The sequence below is a fragment of the Chinchilla lanigera genome, unplaced genomic scaffold (assembly GCF_000276665.1).
Source record: "Chinchilla lanigera isolate Chin_1 unplaced genomic scaffold, ChiLan1.0 scaffold00037, whole genome shotgun sequence".
Lineage (NCBI taxonomy): Eukaryota > Metazoa > Chordata > Mammalia > Rodentia > Chinchillidae > Chinchilla > Chinchilla lanigera.
Window position 1 is genome coordinate 4,858,307 of NW_004955438.1, and position 21,572 is coordinate 4,879,878.

At 38.1% G+C, this 21,572-nt stretch overlaps 1 protein-coding gene and 1 long non-coding RNA gene across 2 annotated transcripts in view; one reads left to right on the top strand and one right to left on the bottom strand.

Moving 5' to 3' along the window:
• LOC106149164 overlaps window positions 1–10,424 on the top strand; it is a 45,972-nt gene extending 35,548 nt beyond the window's left edge. The window contains exon 3 of the long non-coding RNA XR_001235154.1: window positions 10,073–10,424. This is a non-coding gene — a long non-coding RNA (uncharacterized LOC106149164). The remainder of the gene's footprint in view (window positions 1–10,072) is intronic.
• Window positions 10,425–19,044: 8,620 nt separating this feature from the next.
• Window positions 19,045–21,572, bottom strand: part of Ston2 (stonin 2) — a gene marked incomplete at its 5' end in the record, with an annotated part of 100,219 nt that continues 97,691 nt past the window's right edge. The window contains 2 exon segments of the mRNA XM_013517229.1: window positions 19,045–19,511; window positions 20,628–20,830. Coding sequence (XP_013372683.1) covers window positions 19,428–19,511; window positions 20,628–20,830 — 287 coding nt within the window. The 3' untranslated portion in view covers window positions 19,045–19,427.

Below are 21,572 nucleotides of genomic sequence, written 5' to 3' on the forward strand. Positions count from 1 at the left end.
TGTGAAACAAAAGGAAAATGCTCAAAAGTAAAGAACAACTGGGATTAGGGAAAAGAGAAAAGAAAGAAGGGGAAAATTATGTTTATATTTCTATACAGCATAGCTAACATAGTTGTACTACTGACTTCTATTGCTTTATTTAAATGAACAGTTAATGATTTATTAGTTGACCAACCTTACATGTCTGTATTTGTTTTCCTGAGTAACCACTTTGAAGAAATCAATATGTAGGGGCCAGGGATATAGCTCAGCAGCACAGGTGCCTGCCTGGCAAACTCAAGGTCCTGAGTTCGATTCCTGGAACCAAAAAAAAAAAAAGAAATCAATATGTAATACAACAACCATTGTTAATTTCCTATCACCTTGTCTGAATTTCAATGTTGCTTGTATTGTTCTTGTGTTATTTTGTAAATGTGTGTGTGTTTGTTAATATGTTTTTGTTCTTTTATTTTTTAAAATAAAAAAGATTATCAGCCAGATGGATGCATTTAGTAATCTTTGCAGCACACAATGGACGTATTGAATTATAAAATAATAATATTAATGTATAATTAAATATAAATAAATATTATTGATATTAATACTTAAAACAAATAATAATATAAATTATGATCAAATACTTGTAAGTACCCAGATGAGTGCCTTTGGATGAAAGGTAAACACCTATGTGAATGGATGATCTTGAGACTTACTGCTGAATGACCAACTGGAGTACAGACAGAACTCATGAATGACATGCACACTTGACAACAAATGGATGTGATTGTGTGTAATTTGAATCTTCATAATTCAATATATCGTGTGTTGCAATAGATGTACTTAATGCAGTCATGTGAAATAAAGACACATTGTCTGAATTTTGGTGCCTGTAACTTTTTGTCAGTTTTGTGTGGCCCATCATTCTTAACTGTTATCATTTTTGTTACCACTCCTGTCTTATAAGTCATCAACTAACACTTGATTTAATGGAAATTTTGTGAAACCTGGCCTACAAGAGGTCATGACTTAGGTGAAGAATTTGTGGGATAAAATCATTGACAGCTGTGTTGCCAGTGGATTATGAGCAGGCCACATGGACAAGAAGTGCTCATTTAAAGAGAGCTCTATTGCTGGACATGAGAGATTGGGGCCAGTGGTTCTATAGAAATTGGGCTGCAAGAAATTCAGACTGGAATTCAGGGTTTGGATAGTTATGATGATATTTCAGAGAAGATGATGTGACTATATTTGAATAAATGTAGATTTTTGTACATGAATAAAAGTAAGTTTTTGTACATGAAAAAAATCAGATATATCCTGAAAATGAGCCCCATTGCACCTTTTGAAGCAAAAATTCATATAAGACTTGGTCTTGTTTTTAGGGAAACATGGTACCTACCATTTTAATATCAGAATAGTTTTACCACCCTCAAAAGCCTTTTTGCCCCACCTGTTCATCTCGCCCTTCCTGCACCTCCTGGAAAGCACTGATTTTTTAATGTCTCCATAGTTTTGCCTTTTCCAGGTGTCATGTAGTTGAAATGATATATTATGTAGCCTTTTCATGGCTTGATATCTCGATTCTTTTTGGTCCTGAATAATACCCATCATCTACACAAAACACAATTTATTTATTCATCTACTGAAGGACATCTTAATTGCTTCTTAGTTTTAACAATTAGAAATAAAGCTGCTATAAACACCCATATACAAGTTTATTTGTGGATATACATTTTCAACACCTTTGGGTAAATACCAAAAAGTGTGAGCACTGGATCATATGGTAAAGTTGTATTTAGTTTTGTAAAACAAACAAACAAACAAATAACTGCCTAACTCTTTTAAAGCTGCTGTAACATTTTGTATTCCCATCAGCAGTGAATTAGAGTTCCTGTTGTTCCATATCCTTGTTATTACTGGCTAGTGTCAAGGGTTCTGGGTTTTGGCCATTCTTATAGGTTTGTAGACCTCATTGTTGCTTTAACCTGTGTTTTGCTAAACACATAGTTATGGGGTTTATAATATCCCTTAGTTATTGCAGGCTGATCAGGTCTGCAATCTCCTGAATGAATATATGGCAAAGGCTAAATAAAGAGGCAAATGGAATGATTTCAGGGCCCCAGGAGGATCAAAGCCCTGTCACATAATTCAAGATTCTCTCTGGGCTAAGACCACCACCTTCTCTGGGTCTCCCATATTTATTTGTTTATCAGAAAAAGGGAGGGGAGTACTGAAGAAAGGCAGAACCACTCAAGGACTTCTCATAAGTAAGGTATGAAGTTAATCCACTGAAGAATGAGATGCCTGAGGCTATAGTCTTCATCTAGTTGAGATATGACCCAGGTGTCCTTGGCTGTGATCTTGTCCTTTGAGGCTTTCTGGCTTCATCCACCACTACAGGTTCTAGTAGGGATTAGCAACTCACAGAGGTTCACATACTATGAGTCCACCATTTCCAGATAAGGAGCCTAGGCCTTGGACAGATTCACAAGTGAACATGGAAAGCCAATTGGTTAATATTAAATCCTGCTCAGAGCCACTTTGTAGTGGTCTCCAACACATAGGATGCAGAACATTTTCCACTCATATATCTTCATTGATATTTCTTGGAGATAATTTTTTTTGTGTGGTGCTGGGGATTGAACCCACAACCTTGTGCATGCAAAGCAGTGGCTATACCACTGAGCCACATCAGGTCTTTGATTCATGTTTTTAAAATGGATTGTGCTCTTGTGGTTGCATTTTAACAGTTGTTTACATATTTTGGACAAAAGTTCTTTATCTGCTATGTATTTTGCAAATATTTTCTTCCAGTCTTGCCTTTCATTTTCTTAACTGTCTTTCAGAGAGCCAAAATTTATCTATTTTTTAGTAAGTTTAGATTATCAACTCTTTCTTTTATGGATTATTATTTTAGTTTTGCAAGTAAAAAATGATTATTAAACCCAACATCATCTAGATTTTTTTCTTACATTATCCCAGTGGTTTTAAAGTTTTGCATTTAACATTTAGGTTTGGGATCCATTTTGAGTTTATTTTTGTGGAAGATGTAAGGCTTGTGTCCACAAAATATCTTGTTAAGACTTTGATTGGAATTGCATTGAATCTGTAGATCAAGTTGGGAAGAGCTAACATCTTAACAATGTTGAGTGTACCTATCTTGTGAATATTACCTATTTGCCTTTGTTACTTTACTCCTGTTCCTAAGACAAAATACCCAACACCCAAAATTAAGAAAGGAAAGGTTTATTTAGCTCACAGTTTGTAGAGGTTTCAGTCCATACTTGGCTGGCTCCAAGGCAGTGGGGCACATGGCAGAGTGCAACAGTTCATGGTGGCAGAAAACAGGAAAAGCAACAAGAGCAAAAAGGGGCAAACAGACTGGAAGAGCAAGCTCCTTTCCCTTCCTCATATTGTATGTAAGCTACCTGCCCCAGGGCTGGTGTAGCACTCACACCCATAATCCCAACATCAGACTATGGATCAGTCATAAACTCTAGAAGCTCACCCCATGTCTGCATGAGGATTTGAGGGGGCATCCAGACACAAACCATAACACTATTCCTCTTATTTACTTCTTCTTTGATTTATTAGAATTCTATAGTTTTCCTTATACAGATCTTACACATATTTTGTTAGATTTATACCTAAGTATTTTATGTTTGGATGCTAACATAGATGGAATTTTGTTTTCAATTTCAAATTCTACTTGTTCTTTGTGATATATAGGAAAGTGATTGAGTCTTGTGTACTAATCTTGCATACTGCAGCCCTATTATAATCACTTATGAGTTCCTGAAAGTTTTCACTTGATTATTTTTGTGAATTCTTTGAGATTTTCTACATAGAAAGTCTTGTCATCTAACGGTGACAGTTTTATTTCTTCTTTACCAAACTGTATATGTTTTATTTCCTTTTCTTGTCTGTTCCCTTAATTAGGACCAATAATTCTTTTAATTTATTATTCTCTTAAACCATATAGAAAACAAAATGTAGCATTACAAACCAATGTAACAACAATACTAGCTTTAAATTTTTTATTATTTACCTCTTTTAATTGACAAATAAAAATTGTATATATTTATGTAAACATGATATTTTAGAATTTGTGTACATTATGGAATGTCTAAATCAAACTAATTAACCTTACATGTTTATCTTTTCTTGTGGTGACAACACCTAAAATCTATTCTTTCAAGACTATAATACATTATTATTTACTGTCTTTTCCATGTTGTATAAGAGGACTCTTGAACTTATTCCTCCTCTCCAAATGAAATTTTATATTCTTTGAACATCTCCTCAATCACCCTATGCCCAACTCCCTGATAATCATCATTCTACCTTATCCCTCTGAGTTCAACTTTTTTTAGAGTCTACATACAAATGAGACCATGTGATATTTATCTGTCTATGCCTGGCTCATTTCACTTAACATGGTCTCCTCAGTACTTTTATACTTACCTATGTATTTATCTTTACTGAAATCACTGTTGCTTTATATGTCTTTGAGTTACTGTCTACTGTCCTTTTATTCTAACCTACAAAACTCTCTTTAGGAGGGAATGTGTAGTGGTAACAAAAACTAGGTAAAGAAAAGCTGAGGAAGATCTGTTTATCAGAGGATGGCTTAATTTTATTTTTACTTTTGAAAGACAGGTTTTTTTGTGTTTTTTTCCGGTACCAGGAATCGAACTCACAACCTTGCGCTTGCCAGGCAGGTGCTGTGCTGCTGAGCTAAATCCCCAGTCCCTCAAAGACAGTTTTGTTAACATAGGATTTTTGATGGACAGTTTTGTTGTTGTTGCTGTTTTGTCTTCTTTTATTACTTTCAATGCATCAGTCTGCCATCTTCTGGTCTCAAAGGTTAAGAAATCTGCTGATAATCTTATTTAGTATCACTTATGTTTGATGTGTTGCTTCTCTCTTGATGTTTTAAGGATTTTTCACTTGGCTTTCAACAGTTTGATCATAATATGCTTTGGTATGACTGTCTTTGAGTTTGCTGGATGTTTATGATCATATCTTTCATTAAATTTGGGGAGTTTTCAGCTATTATTTCTTCAAACATCCTCTCTGCTCTTTTAGTGGTATTTTTCTGCTTGTGGAAATCCTACAATACATGTATTGGTTTGCTTGATGATATCACATAAGTCCCATGGAGTTTACTCACTTCACTTCAATTCTTTTCCTTTTTATCCTTCATCCTTGACAATTTTCATTGTCTTGTTTTTAAGTTCGCAAACCCTCCTGCCGGCTCAACTGTGTCTTTGAGTACTACTAGTGAATTTACTCTTTAAATTCCAGAATTTCTTTTTTAGGCTTTGTACTTATTCATATTTCCATTTTGGCTACATATTATTCTCTTGACTTTTTCCACATTTTTCTTGAGTTCTTTGAGCACTCATAAGACAATTGTTTTAAAGTGTTTATCTAACAGATTTACCATCAGGGCTTTTCTGGGGACCAATTTTGTTGGTCCTTACTCTTTGAATGGGTTATACTTCCTTATTTCTTTGTATGCCCTGCAGTTTTTTTGTTGAATATTGGACATTTGAATCTAATAATGAGGTACTCTGTAAATCAGATTATCTTCCCCAGGGCTTGCTATTTTGTTCTTGTTTTTGTTTTTGTTTTTGTGGGATGACTGTGTGTCAAAGATCCATCTGAGGTATAAATGTGAGGTTTTCTCAGGTGTTTTCTGAGCCTATGCCTTTCCCTGAGCATGCATATTGACTTTCTAACTTCTTCCATATATGCAATTGCCTTTTAATGTTATAATCTTTAATATGTTTCCCAGAAGAGGAAAAAGATGAAGATGAAGATGGAGGAGGAAGGTACTAGCCCTTTTAACCTCCCAGCGGATGGGCAGGAACTTACAGCAATGACTATCTGCCTTTTTGCACATTTGCATTCAGATAAAGCAATCAGTGATTGAAGCACAGATCCCTGATATTTGGAGCAGTGTCTTTTTTGCCTGCCCCATTTCCTAAAAAACTGCATGAAAGCTGCTCCTGGAAGGAGTGCCTGGCTGCCTGCCAAGGGGCTCAATGGTGGGACATGGGTAACAGTTACTGTGCTAAGAGCTGAAAATGCCCCAAATTAACTGCAACTTACGATCTAAGCCTTCCCTTGGAAGCTGCAAGCCTTCAACTGACAGCAAAGTTCCAAAATAGTTACAGAAGACAGACTCTGTCAGTGCTTCCTGTTTTTCCACCTTCCTAGCATCCTCTCCTCAAACCCTTTTTTTTTTGAAGGTGAGATTTTCAGAGACTATTTTCAAGTTGGTGAGAATAGTCCAACAGAAAAACAAAGCATAATAATACAAGGTGAATTGCTTATTTTGTATTTTATCTTCAAGAAAGATTCCATGATAGTTTGAGCACAAGAGGAAGTGCTTACATTTGCAAGGAATAGGGGGATTCCATGTACTGTAAAAGAGGACACTCTGTACACATCTATGAAGTCCATTTGCTGACAGGCTTGTTTAATTCTGATATTTCCTTATTGATTATTTTTGTCTAGTTCATCTATTTGTGACAGTGGGGTATAAAGGTCCCCCATTACAACTGTATTAGTGCTTATTTGATCTTTCATGTCTGTCAAGATTTGTTTTATGTAGCTGAGTGCATCAGTATTTGGTGCACATAAATTTATGATTGTTATCTATTTGTGTGCCAACTCATAAATAAAATCCATTGGCAGTGCCACCTTTATTATGAAGAAATATTGTGTTATTTGAACAATTTATATTTGTATAAATGAATTCAACAATTGGGTAAAAGTAAAATAGAAAGAGAAGTCTTTTTAAAAAAGAGAAGAGTGAGAAAATAGAGTTAAAGTTATTGTTGGGAATATATTGCTGGGTTGGCAGATTTGGTGGTGGGAGGAAAATGACATTCCTGTGACTACTTTCATTTTTTAATCCACAATATAAAAGATAGCATATAAGAGCTCTGTGTAAAGAGTAGTACAGAATTGTTGGAACCTTGAAAAAAGCACAGAAGGCACAAACTAGACTTTTTTGAGGGAAAAAGATCAAATTTTTAAAGGGAGCATGTAAGGTTATGTAGAATTGATCACTCATTTGAGATTTAGAGTGAAAATCATAATGGCTGTAGGTTTTTTCCTGGTCTCAATCAGGTATTTGTGAGAAAACAGAAAGTAGCTTGGTATTTGAGCTTAACTAACAGAATCCCATCATTAGTTGTCCTCAAATATGTATTTTTCATTTTCCTTTAATAATAGAATATGCTACATTTTAGCTAGCTGTCTTAGTCCCTTTGTGCTGCTATAACAAAATACATGAGACTGGGTAATTTATAAAGAACAGAAATTTATTTCTAATAGATCTAAGGCTGAGTCCAAGATCAAGGCACCAGTAGGTTCAATATCTGGTGAGAACCAGGTCTCCACCTCTAAGATGGCCCCTTGTTATCACATTCTCCAGAGGGGAGGAAAGCACTGATGGGACAGAAGGGACAAAAACGGGTGGGAGGGACAGAAGGAACAAAAAAGGGTGAACTCTTTCCATTAAGCCTTTTTTTTTTTTTATTAAGCCTTTTTATAAGGACACCAATGTATTCCTAAGGACTGAGCCCTCATAAACTAAGCATCTCCCAAAAGGCCTCACTTACTACTACTGTTGCATTGGAGATTAAGTTTCCAGGGAATACATTTTCACCACAGCACTAGTCTTGTCTAGGAAAAGACTTCTTATTCTTGGTTTTGGTTTTTTGAGAGAGGGTTTCGCTACACAGTTCAGGCTAGCTTTGAACTTGCGGCAATCCTCCTGCCTCAGCTTTCCCAGTGCTGGCATTATAGGCATGTGCCACCACACCTGTCCAGAAGAGACTGTTTTTTAAATTCCCTTACACCTTGATTCTGTGGGGTGTGAGATGTGACGTGGTCATCTTCCTGAGGAGAAACTACTTGCCCTGACTGAGGTGAGTGACTATGATAATGAACTAGTGAACCTTAGGGGATAAATGGGAAGTTTTTATCTTCCCAAAGTGATGGATGATGAAGAAAATAATAGATTCTTGGAATTGTAAGTTGTAATGAAGTAAAAAAAAAAAAATTCTTAGAAATGAAGTGTTAAAGAAGTCATTTGATGGGTATGGTGATCAGAGTTGGGTGTTTGGATCAAGGACTATACTTATTTAGCAAATGTATGTCTATAGGAGTGAATAGCTGAAGTGAGAAAAAGGAAAAAATATCTTCAGAATTGAGCAAGGAAATAGCTGTCCTCATCATTGGTTTAACATTCAGAATGGTGACAGGGCTGCATGTGGTGGTGTACACCTGTAATCTCAGCTCTCTGGAGGCTGAGGCAAGAGGGTTTTTGTGAGTTTGAGGCCAGCCTGGGTACATAGTGAGTTTAAGACCAGCCAGAATTACAGTGTGACTCTGTCTCAAAGAGAAAAAAAGAATGGTTGACAGGAGTAGGGCTGAACAAAAAGATAGAAAGCCAAGTGCTTCGTGCTAAAATCACCAATGGGTGGGGGAAGACTTGGAGGTCAATGGGATCACAGTATTTGGAGTTACATCTAAAAGAACAAACCTCAAAGGATGTAAGTTTTCAAGAGGAAGAACAGCAATTTATTAGCTGTAATAAGAAGCAAGGAGAATACTGATCTTGCCTCTTATCATCAAGTCAAGAGGTACATGGTATAAAGAGAAGGGCACCCATTTAGGTGGACTGTCAGGGCAGTCAGTGTCCTTAGTGGACACCTGGGTTTCTTTCAGGGCAAGCATTAAGTGAAGGAAAAGTTCAGCAGACATTATAGCTAAAGAGTGTTGCTAACATAATGAGTTTTGGACATTATGAGTGGAAGAGGAAGCCATCCGCATGGATGAATTGGTGTGGTATTGGGAAAAACAACGCATGCCCCACTGGTGCATGAGTCACACAGAGATGTGAGGCATATTGATATAGTGATCCTGAGGATCAATGGAATATCAGGAACAGTTTAAAATACCAAGACTGGATATCCTGGCATCCTTTCAGTTTGTCATGGTGTAGCAGATAAAGAGATGAGCATAAACATCTTCTGAAAGGTCCTTCTTTTAGGCGGTTTGCACTGGTAAGAAGCCATGAGAAGCTTCAAGAACAATGTCATGAGAAGCTTCAAAAATTCTACAAACTCACATTTTAAGACTGTGGCTCAGTTTATTTAACAATGAAATAATGAAATGGGTATAATGATATTTGATAATTATGAAGACTGTGATAGATTAAAGTAATGGTTCCAGTTCTTTATCCTTACATAAATCTTTTTTCCCTCTGACTTTGTAGTACACTAAGTGGGTGGATTATGTTTTCTTATCACTGTAATCTGGGTCTGGCCATGTGGCTTGATTTGGTCTGAAAAATATGGCAGATGTGGGCCACTTCTAAATCCAGGACTCAAAAAGCTTGTGTTTCCACTCTTTCTGTTTTTCCTTCCCACGAAAATGACATATTCCATCAAGCCTTTCACTCCAAGAAGACAACACACATACAGATCATGCTTATTTTGATTAAGATGTCCTAGTCAAACCCAGCCTGCAGCAGAATTCTCAGCCAATACTTCAGAGATGTAAATGAGACTAGCCTATGTCAGCCAATCATGAATAGACTCACAGATACATCAATGACAATTAAAAAACAAGTTGCATAAGTTACTGTGGTTTGTGGTGGTTTGTTACACAGAAATGGCCAAAGATACTAAAATGAGCCCATGATAGCCTGGGATGGGACAGTAAGTGCAAAGTAAAGTGCACACTCATTTTACCTCCAAGTTGCTTGCTCTGCCATCCTACTCTGCGGGTCTGTGAGGCAGATAAAAGATCTGCTAAATTTGAAATGGTCAGTTCATGTCAGGAAATGGGACATATTTTCCAGGTGGCTTGGGATCATGGTTGATAATGACTCTTTCAAAATCCTCGAGGAGGTTTAAAAATTAATTGTGGTTCATAAAGCAACTGTCATTAGAAAAGATTTATCCCTTCATTTACTTTATGGGCCATTTATATAATTTTTTAAGAGTTAAACTTTAGAATTTAAGTCCCACTATAGATGGAATTTACTTTTTTAAATTTTGTATTGCAGGGTAGTACTGAGCCACATCCCAGCCCTCTTCATTTTTTATATTGAGACAAGTTCTACATTGTCCATTGTAGTGGATTAACCAATGGTCAACTTACCCAGCTGAACTGAATCATCGTGGTGCTGGGTGTGGGGAGCCCACCTGAGGATTGTTGCCAACAGCTTAAAAAGAGAACTGGAAAGGAAGATGTTGTGCTGTTGATTCACCTGGAGAAGACTGTCATGCTGGATTTCCTGATATGAACTTGGCTGTTCTTATCATTGGAGCTCAGGCCTGTGACGTTGCTGAGGATGGCTGAAGTTCTCTTCAGAGGAGCTCTGGTCCTTACCTTGAGCATTGCTTCCTGTCTCCAGCGCCGATCCCTCAGCCTCCTGGCACAGATCCCTCATCCTGCTGGCCCAGACTTTCTAGCTTCCATCACTGACCTTTGGGCCTTCCCAGTGCAGATCCTTGGAACAGACTTGCATGAGTCATTGTCGTGGACTCTAGGCCTCCAGCTAGACTTGTGGAGGATACTGCCATGGGCTGTACGTCTTCAGCTGGACTCGTGCAGGACACTGCCATGGGATCCAGGCTCTCAGCAGGACTCTGGGCCTCTAGTGCATGGATAAATCTATTGCACTCTTCTGCATTTGACTCTTTGGGTGAATACTATAAAATCGTATAATTTTGTGTCCTGTGTTTTCATTCCCTTGTAAATCCTGACTATAACACCCATGCTGGTCTCAAACTTGTGATCCTCCTACCTCAGCCTTGCAAGTAGCTGAGATTTCAGGTGTGTGCTGCCACACCCCTTAAAGATCAGATTTTAAGAAGAGCTTTCAGTTTTCCGTTGGCAGTCAGAAAGAGTGGTTTAGGAACTTGAAGAGTTAAGCTAACTAGTCAGGTTAAGACAAAAGGAAAGACATTCAATAAGGAATTCCTTCTGTGGGCTATGGTCAACAAACTTTCGGAGCAGGAATGTCTGAGCGTCAGTTGTTCTTTCCTGTTTCTGTGCTGTAGATTCCTCCATTACTAACCTTTGGTAAACATCCGCCTGCCTGGAATTATTAGTGTAGTGTGTCACAAAATGAAGAGAGGTGTTACCTTCATTAAATAATACATCTAAATCCTTGCACCAACAGTTGTAAGCATTACATAAGTAATTATGTAAGTATTTGCTAATACTATGTCTTGAGAATAGAGGAAGCTGCCTAGCAAGGGAGAATACAGAGGAAACTGTTGAAGGCGATCAAAGAGCAGAGAAGAGTTTGGAACAAGGACAAATGACACTAAGGACACCAAGACTGCTGTCTGCTCATCCTCAATTTTCCCTACCCAAACCTGGAACATAGATGAGCATACCTGGCCCTAGAAAGGAAAGTTTTGTAACAATGTGAAACCTAGACGGTTAGGTCTCCAACCTTGGGATGGAACAATAATGGGCAGAACATTCTTCACAGTCCTCAACTATACAAAATAGTAAGCTCTTATCTGGCTATTAACTCGTTTGTGTACTTCATCTAAGTTACTAGCTCTGGTTTTGCACTGAGTAGGTTCTCTTTAGGGCACAGAACACTGAACTATGAGTTTCCCCCTAATAAAGGCTTGTATTGTACCATAAAATGTCCCTGCTCAATATGCACTAAATAAAACACAAAGCTCTGTTTTGCTTTACTAAAAAGCACTTTAAATTATTTCTGTTGCCTTTAATCTTTCCCATAGTACAAAATACCTTTTTGACAGACTGGTCTTTCTAGAGTGATGCTTTACTGGCAGGGTTCCAAACTTGCTTCACAGCATTTACTGGACTGAGCCCATTGCTGGGTCAGATGCAAATTTAACCGCAGCTCGGTCTAGTCAACTTTATCTCTTGGTGTGCAGGAAGACTTCCCAGGTCAGGCTGGTTTCCTGTTCACCCAACATACCAGTTCTACTCCTGCTTCTTCCAGCGCCAAGCTGCCTTCCTCTTGCCACTGAGCCAAATTTTCTACCCCACCTCCAGGTCTCATCTAAAAGCCATCTCTCCTGTGAAAACTTCGTAAGTATTCTAGTCTACACTGACTTTTTTTCACAGATGAATTTGTTGACATTATTAGAATTCACAAATTGACTGAATGGTTACTTGTTGGACGTTGATAATATGCCAGGAATATCATACAATTTTATTATTTATATGCTCCTTAATATTTTTTCACTTTTTATATATGTACTTTTCCCTGAGAAAACCTTAAGGATTTTATCATTTTCATTCACTTTCTCACAGTAGTGGGCACAAAGCAGGAATTACATATGATAAATTTAACTAGAATAATTAAACTTGTCCCTTATTAACGTGTCAGCTTATGATCTGTGGCCATATCCACTGGGTGATGGACCTAGATAATAAACATTCACTCTTTGTTATAGCCACTTTCATTAAACACTACATAGAGCATTTGCTTAAAAATTTTATTAACAGCTCATTTTCATAGTTCAAAAAAGGCATTACAGATTATAATCAGTAGAACATCTAAAACAAAACCTCACATCTACAGAGATAGCCAGTGTGTAGACTTTATTACAGAGGCACATTTTAATTTTCTAAAAAAAAAAAAAGTAAACTTGTTTTACATAAAATTAACCACAATAGTGCAAGAAATAACATAAAATGCGGATGGATGATGAAGGAAGGAAAATACAAGCCCTGCATGAGCTGAATCGTTCACTGGCTCTTGGGTTCATCTGCTTCACACACTGACATTCACCATGGACTTTACAAAGATGCAGGACGAGAAGGGGCATTCCTCTGTTGTCCCCCTGGCTAAAGCACTGATTCTGATTAATCTCTTGGATATGGCAATGTTTTCTCCAGATTCTGTTAGCAAGTGGACATGCAGGTTAAATGAATGCTGGCTGAGGATCAAAGGAGTTTATATCATTCCCTTCTCTCATCCCCAACTTTAACACCCTTAAACCCAACAGGCTGTTGTTGAGAGCCATTACCCCATAAGGTACTGCTAGGATTGCCCATTCTACAGCACATGGCTGCAAGTGGCATGGTGTAAGGTTGCAGTTAGTGTGACCAGATGGTGTGCACGACTAGAGTTGAGGGTGTGATCCGAGGCAGAACATGGGAGTGAAGAGGAAGGAGCTAGAATTACCTGACCTATCCAGGTGGAATCCATCCATTACATCTAACTAAGTACAAGAAATCAAAATCATAATGAAACACGTCATATAAAAGAAGCTATCTGTAGCTTGTACATGTTCTTAACTTTTTTATGTTTTTCTGTTACTAAGAGGCATTGAGGTGGTCGGGGTTCGGGGACTATTCCTTTGTCTCATTTGGTTCTGCCATACTTAACAAATCGTCCCAGGATGCTTACTAAGTACTTTTCTCTGCTTTAGTCATTTGTACAAAAGGGCATATCTGTAAGTCAGGGACCATGCTAACATCCTCAGTCCTTGGTGGGTTACAGTTTTATTTTTTTCATTTTAAAGATAAAAGAACAAAAACCTATTAACAAACACACACATTTACAAAATAACACAAAAACAATACAAGCAATATAGAATTTCAGACAAGGTGATAGGAAGTTAATGATGGTTGTTGTATTACATATTGGTATCTTCAAATTGGTTACTCAGGTAAACAAATATAGACCTGTAAGATTGATCAAACTATTAAACATTAACTGTTTCTACTTCTGTTTGCAGTTGTACCTAAATCCTAACATCCACCTTGGAGGGCTGCCTGTTCTTCACACTCACACCACTATTTTGCTGGCTGATGCCCATGGAACATCCAGAGACACATTCCAACAGATCTTCACCATCCTCTTTGATCCTCCTTTTTAACTGGTGTTTTGAAGGCAAGTGCAAAATAAAGGATCACAGGGTTTTCTTTGTTCTGTCTTCTGGGCAACTGGTAAAGGTTAAAGACATGAAAAGACGAACCAGCTGGGTTTCCCACTCTTCAATATTTCAATTTCTTGCTTTCTAAGGATATGTGAAGTCAGACTGGCATGGAATATCAAAGGAAGTGGTATCAAAGTGTATCAGGAAAGAGTAAGTGTCTCTCTCTCTGGAAACTGAAGCTGAATTGGGACTTCACATAAACAATCCTCAGTGTCCTTGTGCTTAGCCTTTGATCTTTCAGGGAAGCTGGCTAACACAGCACCTTGACCAGACTAGACATGATAAATATTTGTTGAGCTGAACAATTCTACTGCTTACCCTTGCTATGAAATCTCTTTTTTCCCCCCGATAGGTTCTTACTTTTAGCTTTAAGAAATGGCCTCTATTTCAAATATTTTGAAGACTGGTGGCCCACGCTATATTTTCTTCTCTTTATATATTTCATATTCAATTTCTATTTCTTAGGTCTGCTTTTTGTATTACATCCAGTTATTACTTGCCTTTATGCAGGCATTGCCAAACACATTAATATGGAAAGTTCCTGCCTTTACAGGCAAGCTTGTAAGTGCAAGTTGAGCAATGCATTTTTCTTTCTCAATACTCAAAACAAAGGGCTAGATTTTCTCAAGCAGATTTATTAAGGCACAATAGAAGTGAAAATCCCACATTCTTACTTTAGTTAATATATGGGAAAATATTATTATTATTATTTATTATTTTGGTATTGGGAATTGAACTCCGGCCCTCAACGCTTCCCAGGGAAAATATTATTGATGTACACATTTGTTCTCTATATTTAAGGCTGTCTTGCATATTTCCTTCACTTTTAATTCCTTAATTATGTAAATACAAATCACAATATCCAAAACCTGTCTCACTTATGAAGAGTATAGTAAAGAAATGGTGACTTGTAGAGAATTGGTACTTAGACTTTTATAACATGCAGGGAACACCTTTAGACATCTTTAGAAACTTGGTGAGAATGCTCTAATATTAAGAATTGGGGCTGGGAATGTAGCTCATTGATAGAACACTTGCCTAGCACACAGAAGGCCCTGGATTCACTCTCCAGTGCCACAAAAGAATAAAAAAAAAAAAGTAAAAAGTTGAAATGAAAGAGATTTGTTTCCTAAATGATTTAACTTTTTTTGTTAGTTTTGTTTGAATTTCCTGTTAGATTGCATCCTGAACCCAAAACTCTAAATATGTTGGGATTAACATAGCATTTCTTAGAAGAGTTAAAATGATCAAAGTGGGAGAACTTGTAAAAGTAGGTTGGATGGCAGTGCCTCCTACTCACACAAATTAAGGGAAAAAATTTCAGCTTGTTCTCTGCTTTTCTGCTACTGACTTATAAAATCTAAGTCAGCTGTGAAATGCTGATTTCATTTGACAAGATTCAGCATTCTTAATGTCAGACCTCCATCTTATAGGCAGACAAAAGAAATGTGCAGTAACATTAGTCAGTGGTTAACACTGGGGAAAACAAAGAACTGGCCCGCCAAGACTGGCTGAACATTCTACCAACTTCCATTCTACATGCATTTCTCCTGCTGACCCTTCTAAAGTGCAAAGTTTAGGCTCATAGGTGTGGGCTGACTCCCAGCAACAAAACTGAATCAGTAATCTGATTATAGGGCAGCATCTGTGCTACTTTACCTGCAGGCACAAAAAATGTTTCCCAGTATGAATAAGGTACACTGTAGTTCAAGTTCAGCAACACATTAAATGCTTAAGGGTTGACACTGGAAGTAGGAATTAAAGAACAAAATTACTTAAATCCTCCTGGAAAAGAAAGCTAATTGATTGCTGTAATATTAATATTTGTTGATAAATAACAGTTAAGTAGTCTCAGAATCTCAGGGTCAGTATTCTTTCAATAAACATATATTGACTACCTAGTAATTTCCCTTTGTTTCATGAATATGTTTGCCCTGCCAGGAAGGATTGAAGGTAGCTGACTCCTATTATACTCCAAGCCTTGTGCAAAGTATTGAAAACACAAGAGTAAGAGGCATTCCCTGTCTTCATGTATCGCATTTCATAGAACATGAGTTTCTAGGAAAATAGAGTCCTCCCAACCACTGGATTTGGACAGAAATTAGTCTCATTTCAAATAAGAAATGTTTTAAATAAAAAAATGTCAGGGGCTGGGGATTTAGCTCAGCGGCATAGCGCCTGCCTGCCAAGCGCAAGGTTGTGAGTTCGATTCCCGGTACTGGAAAAAAAAAATGTCCTCAAGGATTACAAGCCCCATAATAATGCAGAGAGGTAGGAAGGAGAGAATTAAAAAGCCAATAAAACTGTCCAGATAGTATTTCATAGGAACAAAGTGGTAGCTTGTGATAAAACAGCAGGCAGAAGAGGTTTAATGTTCCCCCACAAAATGCCTTACATTCTCTTCTTTGACATATCATAATGAGTATAATTATTTTCCTTTTTTACTGTAAAGTTAAAGAGCAAGCCCAAGACTCAAAGTACAGTACAGCTGTTGCTATTATATGACATTTAGTTTGTATGAATTCACTTTTAAAATTTTCACATTATTGATATCATAGCTTCCATATCATTATTGATATCATAACTTTTTGTCATCTAAAAATAAAAACTCACATCCTGGATGGCAATTGTAGATTCTACACATCACAAAGGTTATTTGCCTGTGACTTTGTTGTAGGTCATTAGTAAAACACTAAAAATTAGTAAAACACTAAATATATTGTATCAGATTCCCCAACCCCTGTATGTTACCCATAATTGGTTTCTTAGAAATAGCAGAATCAAAACAAACTTGATATCAAGGTAGAACATTCTTAAAATTTATTACTACTTTGCTTACCAAATGCAGACAGTATAGAAGGGGTTTTCCCACCTCTTGGTTAACAAATAAAAAAAAAAAAAAATCAGTTCAGGTGAAATAAGAAGGCAATGAGAGGGCCAGGTGTGATGGCGCATGCCTATAATCCCAGCACTCAGGAGGCTGAGGCAGAAGGATTGCTGCAAGTTTAAGACCAGCCTGGACAACAGAGTGAGCTCAAGGCCAGCCTGAACTGCACAGCGAGACCCTGTCTCAAAGAAATAAACAAACCAAAAAACCAAAAAACCAAAAAGAAGGCAGTGAAAATTAATCATGGGTGAAAAAGAAGAACCAACAAGTAATACTCCTGTGATGCTGGCAGGCGAGGCAGAGGTCTTGCCACGGTGCTAGCTTGGGTGAGGAAGGTGCTGCATGACTTTCATTCATCTCGCCCATTCTCTGCCCCGTCTGGACAGTCGATGAGAAATCTTTAGTGTCTTTAGTACAACACGGGAAAGGATATGCTTTGGAATCCTTTGGCAAATCTTTTAAGGACTCCACTTATTTCAAGCAGCATGAAAATATGAAGGAAAAAGACAGCCGGAGCTAAAGAGCATTATTCTTGTTGAAACCACGTTTAAAAAATCTTGGACATCAGCTAGCCAAAATCCAATGTCATAGTCCCTCTCACAGCATCTGGGATAGTCATTCGAACGTTTGGGCATTTTACAAAAAAAGGAAATTTTACTACTTGGGTTTACTCCTCTTTAAAACTCTTAAATCTACTTCCTCTTCCTTTAGGCAGCTATTATTGTATCATTCCATCCTGCTCTGTACCCCTTCCCAGTTATATTTTTTTTCTTCAAGGTTGCTATTCCTATTCCTTATATAGTAAGACTCCTCACAACCCTGGTCACCTACCTATGAATGCAAGCAACTTATTAAGATTTCTCTTAGAATACAGTATCTATAATTGAACTCAACCTTCCATCTAGATGCATACTGACCAATACATCACGTAGATATCGCTAAACTTCTGTTAACACAGGTTGAATACATTAGCTCAGATAGCCGTGATACACTGCCAAGTCAAAACTGAACTCCCATTTCCCTAGGAAAACATTTCTGTATGAGTGGCTATAAAACAAGTTCTTCCCAACATCCTTCTCATCAAAGCACACAAAAACATACACACACAACTCTCACACACTCACACACATATAGTCTGTACTTAGAGGGCTGCTTTTTAAAAAACTCAGAATATAGAGTTTCTCATTAATGCCTATTCAGTCTCCTCCATTTAGTTTCAGTCTTAAGCTTAGATACTTTAAAACATTGTAATGATTTCTATAACGTAGTGTCAAACAGTTATCATTCAATGAACATTCACTGAATAAATTAACCTTGAATCTGTCAATGAAAAATTTGACATAGTGTCTACTTCTGTATCATCTACAAATCAGATAAAATGTGCTTTCTCTCACCTCATTCTATTCATCATAAAACACCAAGGTACAAATAAAATGAAGAGAAAGAAGACTGACTGAATGTCCTGACTCTTGGAAACAGAATTTAATGTTCACAAACATAGGGAAATAATGGCTTTTCCCTATGGTTATCCTAGTCTGCCTTTTTAATTTATGACAATACTATGGTTATCAAGCTCTGCACATAGGAGAGCTTATCCAAAGTTTAAAACAGCTTTTAAAATCTCCTTTTCAGCTTAAATTTTCTAAAAAGTATGTGTTAAAGAGACACGCAACAGTCTAGGCTACGAGGTATAAAAAGAACTCCCAAATGCCTCTGACAAATGCTTGAGGTATTTCTTTCAGGAATCAGAAGGGGCCTGTATTTTTCAGTAGGACTGTGGGAATTCACTGTGACAGAAGATGTCTCCTGAACTGAACATAATCTTATAGTTAATGTCCCTCTTCCCCAAAATGAAGAGAAATCAGCCAAATTTTGCTTTCCTCTTAACAGAATGTGAATCCAATCCAATCCACCTGCAGACTGTAACCAGTACATCACAGAATTTTAAAAATCCAGTTGGGCCCTTTCTTATTGTCTAGTGAGATTCAGGAAAATAAATCATGTGACTGAAACCTAAAAGAAAGGAAAACAAAAATGTTTCAATCTAAATAATCTATAACCAGGGGAGAGACATCTGGAGAGTTCTGTTGCATAGTGTTAACATTTAACGAATGGAGACATCTAAAAAGGTCTAGTAGACCCAAACACGAAATTTGTCTTAAACCTTTTCTGACCCTTATTTAGAGGAAGTGACAGAAATGGACTCAATAAACTTTTCAAAACCGTGTTTTCCAGAAACTCATGGGTGACAGATGAATATCGGAAAGAAATCGCGCCCACAGTGATACTGGAGTTGCATTTCTGGACTCTTTCACAGTCTTAACAAACCACACTCATACTGTGATAGAAGCAGAAATGAGACGAGAAGGCTTAATAATACAAAAAGCTCCAAAAGTCAGATGAACCACATGCTTCAGGCTCGATCATGGTCAAAAAGCCTCTTCTAAGCAACCACCTCAGGAATTCCTACTGAAAGACAGGTAACTGCAAACAGGCAGGTCTCGGAGAGATTGTTCCCAACATGGGACGGCACAGCAGGTACTGACTTAAACCGGCAGTTCAGGAAGACACCCTCGGTGTGTAGGGTTTTGTCACTGTACCCCACACTCCTTGGGATTCTCCGTTTCATCTCCTTCAAACTCTGGTTTCAAACTCTTTTTTTGCTCTATTTCCACCTGGCAAAAATAAAAGTTGGAAAAAAATATCAGAAGCAAGGAAAAAAGCAGCAAATAAACAAAAGAGAATCTCACAAGGCTTTTTTCAGATTCTCGGTAATTTCACTATTGTTCTGGGCTTTAGCCACATTAGAGCGACAGCTCTAATGAACCCTGTGAACCCTTCCACTGTACCCATGTGCTTGTCTGGCTCCACTATTCCAGGCTCCACAGGATGGGGCAAGATCGGTACCATTTTATCCAATAATGTAGAAATATAGAAGGCAATTCACAAAGCCTTACCCAATGAATAAATTCCTTTGTAATTGTTTATTTAAGCCCATCCAAATACTGTTATCTGTTTTAGAAGCTTCCAAATTGGTAAGTGGTGGCACATTTACAGTTCTACCACATTTTCTCCAAAACAGTCACTGTCTTTACAGAGGAATCAAATCAATCTTGCCTGCACAGCAACACACCTCAAGTGAAGCCTCCGATAAATCAGTAATGGATGGAATCCTTTGAGTGCAGTAATTTTATCATTAAGGTTGCGCCTCTCAGCACCTGGATATTTATATTGCTCAACTCAGAGGATAACAATGGAAGACAGAACAAGATCGCTTGTGAAGGAAGTGCTATTTTCTCCCTGGCCACAAGATGGAGCATTCATTCTTTTTGGTAGTTAAATATTTTGGCCCACACAATGAAGGAAATGTTCAGAACAATAAATCACCATATAAATGTAAGGGTATCACTGGGAATAGAAAATGCTTAAATCACCTTTTAAAATCTTTAATCTTTTTTTCAGGGGGTTACTGTGATAGAATCCAAGGCCAATATAAATTAATTATAAATAATAATCACCAGTTTACCCCGCTGTTCTTTTTGCTGTCCAAAAGGACAGAGATATTATACTCCTATACGTAATTAGCCCCTTTATTTTCTTCCAACCTTTCTTTTGTCCACAAGAAAGATTACTCATGAAGACTAGAGAAAACCTGTAGCTGTGCACGTGAACCTCCTCTAGAACAGTAAGAGAATACTTGGTGACTGTCAGGCACTGCTGAGAGGATTAAGGGAGAGCTGCGGGTGAACAAACGGACTTGGACACATCAGCCAGACGCCTCCCAAGGCTACCTTGTAGCTGTAATGTGCGGAGTAATTGACCCACTTCCGCACATCAGTCTTGTCTTCCACGGAGATGGATCTTACAGCAGCTTTGGAGGCAGACGTCGTGGGCATGTTGAACTCGACGTTCACATGATTGGCAAAGCTGGAAGGCACTTCCCGGTCAGAGCCAAGTTCAAGGTGGCAAAAGAAACAGTGTGGGTGGCCAGAAGCTAAGAAAGAGAGACGGAATGCAGAGATTAGCTTCTTTGGGGATGAAGTCAAGAAATAAAAGCTACCTCAATAACAAAGGAGACCTACGGACTTGCCACCTGCCAGTCTGCAGAAATTCCAGCGCTGAGGAGAGGGTTTTCATCAGCTCTGAGTTCCTTAGATCCTTGGATATGACCCCATCTACTTACCACAGCCTGGTATCCTAGCAATAAAACCCACAGCCTACGAAACAGGCCATTCTCCAGTCAGACCGATACGTGGAGACAGCACAACGAAGAAAGGGAGGACAGACTGGAAGAACGGAGTGAAAGGGATCAGCACTTAGCACCTAAGAAAACATCAGTGACAGCCACCTGGAGCAAAATCACTGCTTTCCTTTGACAGATGAATTTTTAAAATAGCTTTTCGTATTTTCAAAAGCACTTCTGGCATGTTTCCATGAGTGAACGATATATGTTCGTGACAAAAACACCGTAGACAGCGCACACATACAGTACTAGCAAGTACCTGAGGCACGGGACAGAACCCTGACCCACCGTCAGAACGCCTGACCTGACCTCCAGCTCTCCTAGGCGGCAGGTTCCCTGCCTCATCTCTGCCCTCGCCACCCCTTAGCTCCTCCTCCGTAAAGCGGAGAGCTGGTGGGCTGGTGGAAGGGTGAGCTGCGCAAGGCCAGACACAGCCTCTTGCTGCTCTTTACTTCTGTAAGTCGGTGGGTAATTCTATTGTGCTTGGATGGCA